Source organism: Talpa europaea (genome assembly GCF_964194135.1).
Source record: "Talpa europaea genome assembly, chromosome: 4".
Taxonomy (NCBI): Eukaryota; Metazoa; Chordata; class Mammalia; order Eulipotyphla; family Talpidae; genus Talpa; species Talpa europaea.
Genome location: NC_140070.1, coordinates 33,337,741 through 33,350,667, shown reverse-complemented (window position 1 = coordinate 33,350,667; position 12,927 = coordinate 33,337,741). Strand labels below are relative to the sequence as shown.

Below are 12,927 nucleotides of genomic sequence, written 5' to 3'. Positions count from 1 at the left end.
TTTGCATGTCTTTGGATAAGTCTCTGTTTAGTTGAATAACGTTTGTTGTATGTTAGCTTTTGTATAAAAAAAGGTTGACAATAAAAAATGTATTTTGTTCTTTATATTTGCATGAAGAAATGCTATAAGATTATATAAGAAACTAATAAAAGTTGGGGAGACAAAATTGAAGTGGGCAGGGCTGAGGTGTGAGTAAGACTTCTCAGTGTATTCAATTTATATCAGCTTGACTTTTGAACAATATGAAAATTAATGAAAAAAATTTTTAATTATCGTGTTCTACTTAGTGTCAGTTAATATCTAATTTATTGACCATTAATGTAAAATTCTTCTCTTTAGAAAAGAATACTGCAACGAGAGATGGACTTCTGGTATTCTTCTTTGTAATTGTTCCCCTTATTGTTTTTGCTGCTTTTGCCTTCATCAAGAGAGATCAACTACGGAGAAGCTGCTTCAGAAAGAAGAGATCACGAACATATGAGTACTTAGAATTTTTCTTTTATACTCATTGTAGTTTGACTATTAATGATGAAAACAATATCATAGGGATTGTTTTAAAAATAATTTCAAAGTTATCTCTTTTTTCTTTTAGAATGACTAGCAGTGATTAAAGGGTAGTGATGACCTAGCTACTTCTTACAATAGTGAAGTAAATGATCACAGTGACCTGCTATATACTATTGAAAATGGCCCTTAGGGTTCATTTTGCTTCATATACAGCGGTTAGTTGAGTTTCGGGCTACAACTTCTGACAGGGATTTTCTTAATTAGAGATTAAAACATGGATTAAGATAAAAACTTAATGTTGAAAAATTTTTTCCAGGTCTGTTTCAAGTATCAATTCATAGAGGAACAGTTTTCAAATCTCGGTTTTGAAAAAAGTTTGTGAATCATAAACAGAAGGACTAATTTTGATGGATGAAAGTGTTGTTGTTACTCAGACACCAGACATTTCTAACATGTGTTAAACTATTGTAGGATAATTTCTGAACTATCACTTGTTACTATCAAGTTGGTATTAGAATGTAGCATACATACATATCATGTCATAATTCAAGTTCCAGATTTGTTATTAGCTAGAATTAGGAACTATAACAATAAATAAAACTTGCAGCATTTTATTTATTTTGTTTAAAATAGGAATAATAATATTACCTATTGGACCTCCCTAGTGGGCTATGGGTTAAATCTCACCACTATGACTGCAGTGGCCTGAGTTCTATCCCCAGCCAGGGAGCTAACCCACATAGTGCAGCAGACCTCTCCTGTCTCACCTACTGATCCCCTCAGCAGTATATTTCAGTCAACCCACCAGTTCTGGTCCCCACTCTGTCTCTGGTGAATCCTCTCACCCTGCACCTGTGGCCTACACCCCAGTTCTTTTACATAAAAATAAATTAAATCTTTTTTTAAAAAATCTTAAAATATTACCTACCTCTGCTTGGTTGTTATGAGGAATAATGAAGAATTATCAAAAATCACCCTATAGCATGATGCTGGCACAATGCAATTACTTAACAACTAGTGGTTACTATGATTTCAAAATGTATACATCTAACCTTGATACTCTTACTTCATTGTCTAACATAACATTTCCTTAGAGTATCATGATGTTATTTTTAATTTTTAACATATCCTAAAATGTTTATCTTCCTGTTCTTTTTTTTCTCTTACTGCCTATCAAAATTCAGACTGACCAGTCCTTGTAGATAACTCCCCAATCTGCACCTCCAAAATGTTAGTTTCTTAACTATAGCTATCTCCCATACATCTCTACCTAGCTGACTTGCTGTCACCTCAGCATGTCTAAAACTTAGCTGGTATATATTCAGCTTGCTTTCGCCTCCAGGATTTCCTGACTTATAGATTGATTGCTTCAGATTTTAACTATGAAGCCTAAAATATGCCTTTACTCTTCTCTAATTTCATGAAAACTTGAGATAAGTTTGGAGACACTTGCCTGATTGTGAAATTGACAAAATTTATGATTTTCTAGAATTTACGTCTATCTGATTATAAAATGGGGTTAAAACTTTTTTTCTAGTATGGAAGGGTCAGCTCCAGCAGGGGTGGTAGGCCCTGGGAGGTTACAGCCTGGGTGGGGCCTGTAAGGGCCTAGTGAGGGCCGCAGAGTATCAGGGGTGGCATGTGGACGTGGATGGGCCTTTAGAACTTTGGAGGAACTTGGGCCACAGTGACTCAGGAGCCAAGTGGTGCTGAATGGGTGGGAGGTGATTACGGACCAATTCCTCCTTTTGTGAATTCTCAGTGACCTTGGCTTACTCACTTACGTGATCTGGTGCCTTCATGTGTAAACTGTGAATTATAAACCCTGTCTGTTAGATGGGACCTTTTTAAGGTTCAGTGGTGAGATCACCTTAGGAGTACCAGGAGTACCAGATAGTTTGCTGGACTGCCTCACCATAGGGTGACTAGTATGTAAATACATATTCTCTGACCCACTGACTATATTGTGATGGCCTACCTGGGTTGGGGAGAGGAACTTTGAAACTATGTTATTGTGGCAATGGACAATTCCCTGTTCTATCAGCTGTTAGTGCACAAAAGGGAGCTGGACTGTAGCTTTTCTGGACTTTGGTTTAATTATACCAAATCATGGAATGTCCATCCAGATGTCAGTAATACCTTCAGCTTCAAGGGACAGGCTAAAGGTAGAAGTGATTGAAGTCTGTAGAGATAGAGTCCCCAATTCCACACCCTTTTTCAGTCACACTTGTTGAATGTAAGGGGAGCTTGCCTCTATAGCAGACCTGAAATGCATAATGTTAAAGATAATACCACTGGCCGAAAATGTAGAAGTGTCAAGAAGGTATTAGTTAAATTCTTGGATAACAGATGCATGTTGATGCCCTGTGGAAAATGCCCTTGTGCTTTGGGAAGAGTTCACTGATGGAGGGGGATCTTCTGTCTATTTTTGGCTCCACCATTAGTACAGTCTTGGGCTGAATGGCTTGTAGAGCTGAGCTAAAATGATGTGTCTCTTTTTCTGTTAGCAAAAACAATTAAAAAAATAAAACTAACTGAATTATTTCAAATCCTAGTACTATAAGGATTAAACGTGTAAAATCAGTGAAAATGCTGATTTTAACTGCTATCGACATCATTATTTTGTGTTTGGTAAAAGTTAAGGTATGTGTAATGTATTGTGAAAATGTTTTAATCTTAATTTAACTCAAAAGTAATTGTGTCTTTCAGATCAGATGGCAAAAATCAAGCAAAAGTTTCTAGACAGCCAGTGAGTGTTCCTCGACATGTTTCTCCAGTGACTCCTCCCAGAGAAGTTGTAAGTTTGAAAAGAAACATTCTTTTTCTTATATTATGGTATTACATTTTCAATGATTAAAACAATTGTTTAAAACAATTGTTCTTTAGCTATGGAAATCAACATAGATAATTTCTTAAGAATTTAGTAGGAGTGTAGTCTCTAAGTTAGTTAAAGGGATGCCAGTAGGGTTGATGTCTCAGAGGAGATGGGAGAAGACATCTGGATATTAACAGTGTTTGACTTCCTGAAGACATGTTACCAAAGACCTGGTACTGAGCTCCTAGAAAAGACTTAATTGTCTCAGCAGTGGGACCAGTAATCACTGTTCTTCTAAAATAATAGAGTGAATCGGGATAATAATATCTTTTTCTCCTATGCATACCTCCCTGAGAAATATATGATATTACTTTATCTGTTTTTAAACTTCGTATGATGTTTTGTTTGCTGTTTTATGTGCGTATTTGCAACCTGCTATTTCCTTTAACATTGCTTTGTGATTTATCCCTAACAACACATGTGACTTTCATTCATTACATTTTCACTGTTGATATTATAACAGGTCCTTGAATGACCTGTTTTGTTGAATCCTAGAGAAAGCTGAACAAAGCCATGTTATTTGAGACCTGTTTTTGTTATTCATTGTTTTGCTTAAATCCACAACGTCTAAGAACATATCTATGCATTGAGGATTTACTGTAAATAAATAATATTCAATATTAAAATCCATTTTCCTATTATCAGATTACAATTTTTCATTACTATGAACAAGGCTGAATTGAACATTCTCTGTATGCCTAAGATCTCATGCATGTGTGAGTTGTAGGACTGTCTTATCTAATACGGTATTTACTATCCATGTGGCTATTAAAATTTTATTTCAAATTAAATAAAATTGAATACAATTAACAATTCCATTCCTCAGTCATCTTTTAAATGATCAATAGATCATATATGGCCACTGACTAATGTATCAAACAACATTGATATAGAATGTTTTTATCACTGCAGAAAATTCTGTGGAGTGCAAGAATTAAACTATGGGTTGAAAGATATGTGAATATTCACTGGAAATTGTTAAGTTACTGTCCAAAAAGTTTATACCATTGGTGTATGAACATTTTTGTTGCTCTGCATTTTCATTAACACTTAGTATTGCCAGGGTTTTTTTTTTTTTTTTCTTTTGACTGTCACCTCCAAATATATGTGAGTTTTTATTGCTCTTTTCTTTCTTTTTTTTATATATATTTTTTACATCACTTTTCATTTTTGTACAATTTATGCATTTTCTTTTTGGTTATAGTATACCCCACAAAATTCCCACCACCCTTGTTTTGATCCTTCTCCCCACCCTGCAGTATGTCTCTGGACTTCTAAAGTCTTTCTTGTGTGTAGGTAAAATAATTAGCTATCCTTCATGATTAATGAATCGATCACCTTTACATATACCTGTTGACCATATATATGTCTTCTTTGGAAAAATATTTATTCAAGTGCTTTGCCCATTTTTCAAATTGTTTGGTTTTTTTGATATTGATTTACATGAATTCTTACTATATTTCAGATATTAACCCCTAATCAGATACATAGTATGCAGATATTTTATCTTCTTTGGTAGGTTTCCTTTCCATTTTTGTTGATGATGTTCTTCACTGTGATGGAGCTCTTTAGTTTGACATAGATCCATGTGTTTACTTTTGCTTTTGTTGCCTTTGTATTGTCAGATCCAGAATATCACCAATATCCCCCATCAAGTTGCTTATCTGTCTGTTTTCTTTTTAGAGTTTTATGGTGTCTGGCCATATATTCCAGTCTTTAGTCTGTTTTGAGTTAACTTTTCTGTATGGTGTAAGATACACAAAGTAGTCCAGTGTCATTATTTTGCAAATAAATATACAGTAATCCTAGCACCATTAAGGAAGAGATGGTTCTTTTCCATTGTAAATTGTAAATTAATTGGCCATATACGTATGGGTGTATTCCTGGGCTCTCTGTTCTGTTCCATTGACCTAAATGTCTGATTTTGTGCCAGTATCATACTGTTTTAAATAGTATAGCTTTGCAGTGTAGTTTGCAATCAGGAATCATAATGCTTCCTGCTTTTTTTTTTTTTTTTCCCCCCACCAGCTTTCTTTGGCTCTTTGGTGTCTTATATTTCTGTAAATATGCCTACTTTAGATACAAGTAGAATTACACAATATTAGTTCTTGTATCTAACTTATTTCAATTCCTCAAAGTCATGCCTATACTAGGATGTATGAGACTTTATTCCATTCTATGACTAACACACTGTAGTGTGCATATACAGTATTTTGGCTATTAATTCATCTGTGTGTGGACACTTGAGTTGTTTCCACAGTTACAGCTAATGTGAACAGTGTTGCCATGAGTATGTATGTACAAGTACTTGGGTTTTTTTTTTTTTAAAGATTTATTTATTTATTTATGCAAGCACTGGATACAGTCAGAAGCGCGGGAGGGCGAGAGAATTCACCAGAGCCAGAGCAGGGAACAGAACAGGCAGACTGATGAAATACACTGCTGAGAGGAGCAGCGGGCGTGGCAGGAGAGGTCTGCGTGTCATGTGGGACCCTCTTCGGTGGCCAGGGATCGAACCGGTGCAGCAGAGGCTGTGGGCAGCTTCACAGCCCAGCGCTCAATCGTTGCGCCACCAGGGGAGGCACACAAGTACTTGTTTTAAATTCTTGTGGGTGTATACCTAAGAGTGGAATTGATATGTAACATATTTATTGTATAAATAATGTTTTGATGCACCACCAAATGGTTTTCTACAGTGACTGAATCATTTTCCATTTCTACCATGAATGGCCTAATTTTTTCACCTTTGTCAACTCTTGTTATTTTCTGCTTTGTTCTGTTTTTTAAATTTTATTTTAGCCATTCTAATGGATGTTTAGTGTTACTCTTTTGTGGTCTGGTTTTGCATTTTCCTAATAATTAGTAATGTTGAGTATCTTTTCATGTGTTATTGGCCATTTGTTTGTCTTTTCTGGAAAAAATGTCTATTCAGGTCCTTCATTTATAACATTGGATTGTTTATCTTTTTTGTAACTGTTTTGTAGGATTTCTTTACATATTCTGGATATTAACTCCCTTATCGGATATGTAATTTACAGATATTGTCTTCCATTCTGTAGGTACTTTTTGACTCTGATAATTTTCTTTGATGCACATAAGTTTTTACTTTGGATGAAATTCAATTTACCTATCTTTGATTCATTTTGAATTAATTTCTGTATGTGGTGTGATGTAAAGATTCAATTTTATTCTTCCGCATGTGGAAATCCATTTTTCCTGGCACTATTTCTTGAGAAGACTATTCTTACCCCTCATTGAATTAACTTCTTTTTAGAGCTTGAATATCAGCTCCTTGTTGGATTTATGGTGTACAGATATTTTTTTTCCATTCAGTAGGGTGTCTTTTTGTTTTGAGGATAGTTGCTTTTGCTGTGTAGAACCTTTTCAGTTTGATTTTTGTCCCAGTTGTTTATTTTCTATTTTGTTTTCCTTGTGGCTGAAGATAAATCCCCAAAGATACCCCTGAAGATTGTAACAGGGAGTGTTTTCCCCAGGATTTCTTCATTGTATTTTATGGTTTCAGGTCTTATATATAAGTCTTTTATCCATTTTGAGTGATTTTTGTGCATGATGTGAGATAGTATAGTTTCATCCTTTTGCATGAATCTGTCCAGTTTTCCCAGTATCATCTATTGAAGACTTTCCTTGTTATTCTTGGCTTCGTCATTGTAGATTAAATGCCCATACAGGTGTGGATTTATTTCTGAGCTCTCAATTCTATTCCATTGTTCTGTGTGTCAGTTTGGGTTACAGTACCAAGATGTTTTGATTATTATAGCTTTGTATATAGTTTGAAGCCTGGAAGTGTGATCCTGCCATTATTACCCTTTTTTGTTAGGATTGCTTTGGCTGTTTGGTATCTTTTGTGGTTTCATGTGAAGAATGCCATTGAAACTGTGAGAGGGATTGCATTGAACCTTTATATTGCTTTGTGTAGGATTGCCATTTTGACAATGTTAATTCTTCCAATTCATGAGCAGGAATTATCTTTCCATTCTTTGTGCCTTCTATTTCTTTTAACAATGCCTTATAGTTTTCATTAGATAGATCCTTCACCTCCTTTGCTACATTTACTCCTAGGTATTTAATTTTTTTTGTATAATTGTAAATGGGGTTATTTTCTTCATTTCTTCTTCTTGCTCTTTGTTTGCACATAGGAAGGCAACTGATTTTTGTTCATTGATTTTGTAACCTGTCACTTGCTGAACTGATATATGTCTCAATTAGATTTCTAGTGGAGTTTTTCTATGTATATTATCATGTTATCTCCAAATAATGATAGTTTTACTTCCTCTTTCTTAATTTGATTTCCTTTTATATCCTTTTCTTGCCTAATTGCTCTTTGTAGGACTTCCAGTACTATGTTGAATAATACTGGAGAGAGTGGACATCCTTGTCTGTACCAGATCTCAGTGGAAAAATTTTAATTTTTTACAACTTAGTATGATATTATCTGTGGATTTGTCATATATGGTCTTTATTATGTGAGGTGTATTGCCGTTATCTCCAGTTTTTTGAGGGTTTTTATCATAAATGGATGTTTAATCTTATCAAGTGCTTTTGCAGCATCTATTGATGTAATATCTGATTTTTATCTTTCCTTTCATCGATGTGGTGAATTTCGTTGCTTTTCAGATGTGACTATCCTTGTTTCCCTGAAATAAACCCCACATGGACACGATGTATGATCCTTCTAATGCATTATTGAATTTGGTTGCTAAGAATTTGTTTTATTATCTATGTTATCAGATAAATTGGTCTGTAGTTTTCTTTGTCTGGTTTTGGTATCAGGGTAATGTTGGCCACATAAAATGTGTTTGAAGTACCTTCTCTTTCAGTTTTTTTGGAAATGTTTGAAAAGAATATTGAAAGGTTTGGCGGATCTCACTAGTGAAATCATCTGGTCCTGGATTTTTGTTTTTTTGGGAGATTTTTGATTATTGTTTCAATTTCTTAAGCAAAGTATTTTTAAATGTCAGCATTTTAAGTAAGTCATCTATTCATTGTTTTTAAATATATTGCTGTTTTTATATGGAAAATAACAAATTGTTATTTGTTATTATTTCCAAGGTAAAAGATATATTTATGAGTATATTGTGGTAATAACTTTTTTTCCTTTTTAGCCCATATATGCAAACAGATTTCCAGTACCAAATTATGCAGCCAAGCAGTCTCAGCAGTTTCCATCAAGGTCTGACATGAATTTTCTTAAATTACTTGATTAAAATAAAATCCAGAGTTAATTAATGTCTAGAATTTTTTTGTATTTTGATTTGATTCAGGGCATGGTATTTATTGCCAACAGTTTGGTAGTATGCGAGTTGCAGAAGAACTTTAAAAGTGATATTTAAATTTTGTCATATTAGTACAATGTTAAAAGAAATTTTAAAAAAGGGTCCTGGGCAAGACAGTGAACTTTTGTTGTTGCCTTTGGTGCAAAATCAAGAGCCATTAAATTATCAAGTATTGGGAAACCAATGAGTTTGGACCAGCATTTCCATTAGCAACAGCTGGAGAAGCTAGACAATATAAGAGAATATGTATTTGAAGGCAATGGAAAACTACCATGGAAGTGAGGAATTGTGGGGCTATGGTCCAGGAGAGGAAGACAGTCTGGAGGTGATTCCAACAATTGGTACCTTTCTCTGTCCTATATGTGTCTACTTTTCTTAAAGTGAGAGGTGAGAGGCTAGGAAGCAGAGGATAGCTATCAACAAACTCATAGGGCAAAGGAAACAAAAATTGGAACTCTTCCAAGGTAGAAGTAATCTGGCAAACATCCCAGGCTTTGGCTGGGACGTGGGGGTGAGAGAGAACTAGATTCTTGACATATTTCTACAAGTATTTTTTATGTTCAGCCCCCAATCAAAAAAGCCAGATATACTAGAAAAGAAAATATGACTAGAACCAAGAAAAGCAATAAAACATAGAAACAGACTCAGAAGATATCCAGCTATTAGCTTTATGAGACAGGAGTTTTAAAATAATTCTGATGATTATGATATTGGAATTCATTGTCAAAATTGTGAATTTCAGTGAAGAACTAGAAATTTTTCTTAAAAAAGAGAAAATGTGAAATCTAGAAATAGAAAACGTAAGAGCTGACATTAAAGATTCAATAGGCTTAAAGTGAACAAGAAAGGAGAAAATTTGTTACTATATTTTCATCACATAAAATGCATTCCCCCTTCCAAAAATCCTTTATACTACACTGAGGAATATCATCATGTATGATCTTTATTATGCAATAAGGGTATATTAAAAACCAACTGACTGTTAAGAGAGGGATATATAAATCGTGAGCTAGATATTAATGTTTTTGTGTGTTATTGGGTTAGAGGTACCCTAGAATTGAATGAAGAGGGTCAAGGAAAGGTATCTACAGGTTAAAATATGAGGATTGGGAAGAATACATATAGAAGTGATAGGTTTTATTCTCATGGTAGATATTATGTTTAAGGAAGTTGGAATTTCAGTTTTATGTATGTAAACAAAGAGCTAGTTTACACTAGTAATTGTTGCCATTAAAACGTAATACCCATAGGGAAGTGCTTAATTCACTCAGTGTGCTTAGTTGTCTTTTACAATTTGTCTTTTCAAAATATATAAACAGAATCTTCATGTAACATTGCTGATTGTAGAAAAACATCAGTTGTATTCCATTTTAGGCTTTGATTGGAACCCTTTAGCTATTGCATACAGATTAATAGTAATCTTAAATTATGCTGTACCCTCAAGAATTATGACTGATGTTACAGATGGTGTTATATTTGACATGTAATGAATGTGGCATTATTTCATAAACATATGATTGACTGTCTCTCTATTTTCTCCTGACAGGCCTCCTCCACCTCAACCGAAAGTATCACCACAGGGAAATTTCATTCCTGCTCGTCCTGCCCCTGCACCTCCTTTATATAGCTCCTTCACTTGATTTTTTTTTTTTTACACCTTTCTTTTGCAGATATCTTCAGGGAACTGAGATAATTTTTATTTTCCTGATATTTTCTTGAACAGCCTTTTTTCCTGCTGCAACTATGAATGAACACTAATTACCACAAAACAAAGTTTACTAACACAGGAAAAGAGAAATTGAGTAGTAGGAATTGAGGGATATAAGAAATGCAGTAAAACCAGGGAATTTAGAATAACATTTCCACTTCTGTCATTGAATAAATTTTTTTTGTCATCTGTGAGGTTAATATACTTGATATGGATTGTTATTTTGATTCTCAAATTGACTCTTGGTTTAAGTTTTCTCATTGTGTATTTCAATGTAATTCTGAATTTTGATCTTAGTTATTATTAATGTAGTTTCTGGTTGAACATGTGGTAATCTAATTTCTATGAATGCTGACTAATTAGTTGCCAATAATATTTAATACTTTTCATCTTGCGGAGATTAATAATCATCATACACTAGAATCTTGTCTATCTCATTTATAACATGAATAAATTAATATTCTATCTTCAGAAGAATGCAAAAAACCCACAATTAAGATATACATTATTTTGAAATTAGATTCTATGAATAATAGAATCTATGGATCTATCTATGGATAATGAATATTAGATAAGTTAATTTAATAGTAGAATTTCTATTTTGAATCATGTTAAAGCATGGCATCCTTTTACAATAGCATTATTTTAAATAAATTATAAACTTTAAGGTACGAAATATTTAATAGAGCTAATTAGATATCCTTTTGATTCATGGTATAATAAAGCAGGAACAATTATAATATCTTCAGTCAATTGAGCTGTCATAAACCACTTGAGAATTTTATGAGCACTTTACATTTAAAATCTGAATTTTCAAAGCTTGTTATTAATATAATTTAGAATGTTTACATTTACTAAGGTGTGCTGGATCATGTCTCTTGATACTAACATTTTCAAAGAAATTGGGCTGGAGAAAGGAAGAAAAAAATTTCTTAGATAAGTATAAAAAAGTTTGTGTGGTGTCTGTAAGTTATCACCCCAGCTTTGTTAAAAATTGAATTTTTACTATGGAAGAAATGGCATGAATGGTAAAATTTTAAACACTTAAAATTTTTTCATGATCTTTCATAATAAAGTTTAATAATAGGTTTATTAACTGAATTTCATTAGTTTTTCAAAAAAATTTTGGTTTGTGTATATATACATATACAAATATAACATTTACAATTAATAAAATACTTGAAATTCTGTTTTGTGTCATCCAGTAAATTCCTACGTACTCAATTATTTACTACCTTATTAATTAAGCATTATACTTTTAGATGACATATTAATCAAACTTTCATATGTGCCATTGAAGTTTTCAAACTTCTGAATTGTGCACAATGATCTTTGTTATGGTTTTGAAAACAGTTTTGAACAAAAGTGATATTTTAGTTCTCTGAAGATAATACATTATTTTAACAACCAGGCGCCAACAATTGCCAACAATTCCAAATGAAGATTTTTCATTTCAGTATATATCTCTGAGTGAATTCATATAGGTCTAAAATATTTGTCTTTCATTCATGTATTCTCAATTTTTGCAATTATAATTCATTTCACTGAAATTTTATAGTTGGTAAGTATAGCTATGTAACCAATGATTTTCTCAGAATAAGGTGATTTCTTGAATTTTTAGAAAATTTATATATAATTTCTCATACTTTATGGTTTTCATTCAGATTTGTCCTCTATTTATTTTGGATTGCTATTAAAAATTATAGAATTCTTGGGCATAGATGTCACTTCAAAATGTGAAAATACAAAAGGTTTCCCTCTTAATGATGTTTTAATAATCAAAGATAAATTACATGTAACTTTGTTGTCACTGTTTGACTATGTCCACATGTCCCTATGTTTAGGATATTGCATTTTCCCTTTCAATCAAGCAGATACCTGGATCTCTAACCATATAATTAAGCACAATCCAGGTTTTCTAAGCACAGATCAGAATTTGTTAAATTCTGTAAATGTGTACTGGAACTGCCATACTGCAGTTAGTACTGTTCGGTACTGTGACATATGTTCTATATGGGACATGCCTCCCATATATGCCGCTGTATGGGACATGTTATGGAGAGAACCATATATACAAGTAAGAATAATACAGATTCACTCCATTAAAGATATAAACAGGGAGAGTTCAGGAGAGGAAAATAAGAAGTAAATGAACAAGAAATTCAGTCAAAATACTTAACCACCAATTGATAAGTAGGTAACTATAGTTGTTCTTCTCGTGCACTGAAACAAGATGAAATCAATTTTGGCTGAAGTACTGCCTTACAAAAAAAATAAAGTTCTAATTCCTTCAGCCTTTTTCCTCCATGTCTATGATTCGAATCCACTCGGAAAATAGTCTTGATATTCCTGAAGCTCACACTTTCTCAAGTAAATCTGCTGAATTACATGATTTTCTTCTGGGCTCCTTGGCTTCTGTCTACATTAGAGCCTCATTTGGCCCTTACTATCTATTTATCTTAGAACCCAAAACAGATGCAACAGCTAGGGGCCAAAAACATACAGCAGGCAAGGAAAGCTGCACAGAATCACATTGCTCTACC

At 33.3% G+C, this 12,927-nt stretch overlaps 1 protein-coding gene across 1 annotated transcript in view; it reads left to right on the top strand.

The window, feature by feature from the left end:
* The window catches only part of ADAM9 (ADAM metallopeptidase domain 9), a gene marked incomplete at its 5' end in the record, with an annotated part of 83,744 nt that extends 73,245 nt beyond the window's left edge, over window positions 1-10,499 (top strand). The window contains 4 exons of the mRNA XM_084231616.1: window positions 340-481; window positions 3,217-3,304; window positions 8,506-8,573; window positions 10,223-10,499. Of these exons, the coding sequence (XP_084087742.1) occupies window positions 340-481; window positions 3,217-3,304; window positions 8,506-8,573; window positions 10,223-10,316 (392 nt within the window). The 3' untranslated portion in view covers window positions 10,317-10,499. The remainder of the gene's footprint in view (window positions 1-339; window positions 482-3,216; window positions 3,305-8,505; window positions 8,574-10,222) is intronic.
* Between the last annotated feature and the right edge of the window lie 2,428 nt (window positions 10,500-12,927).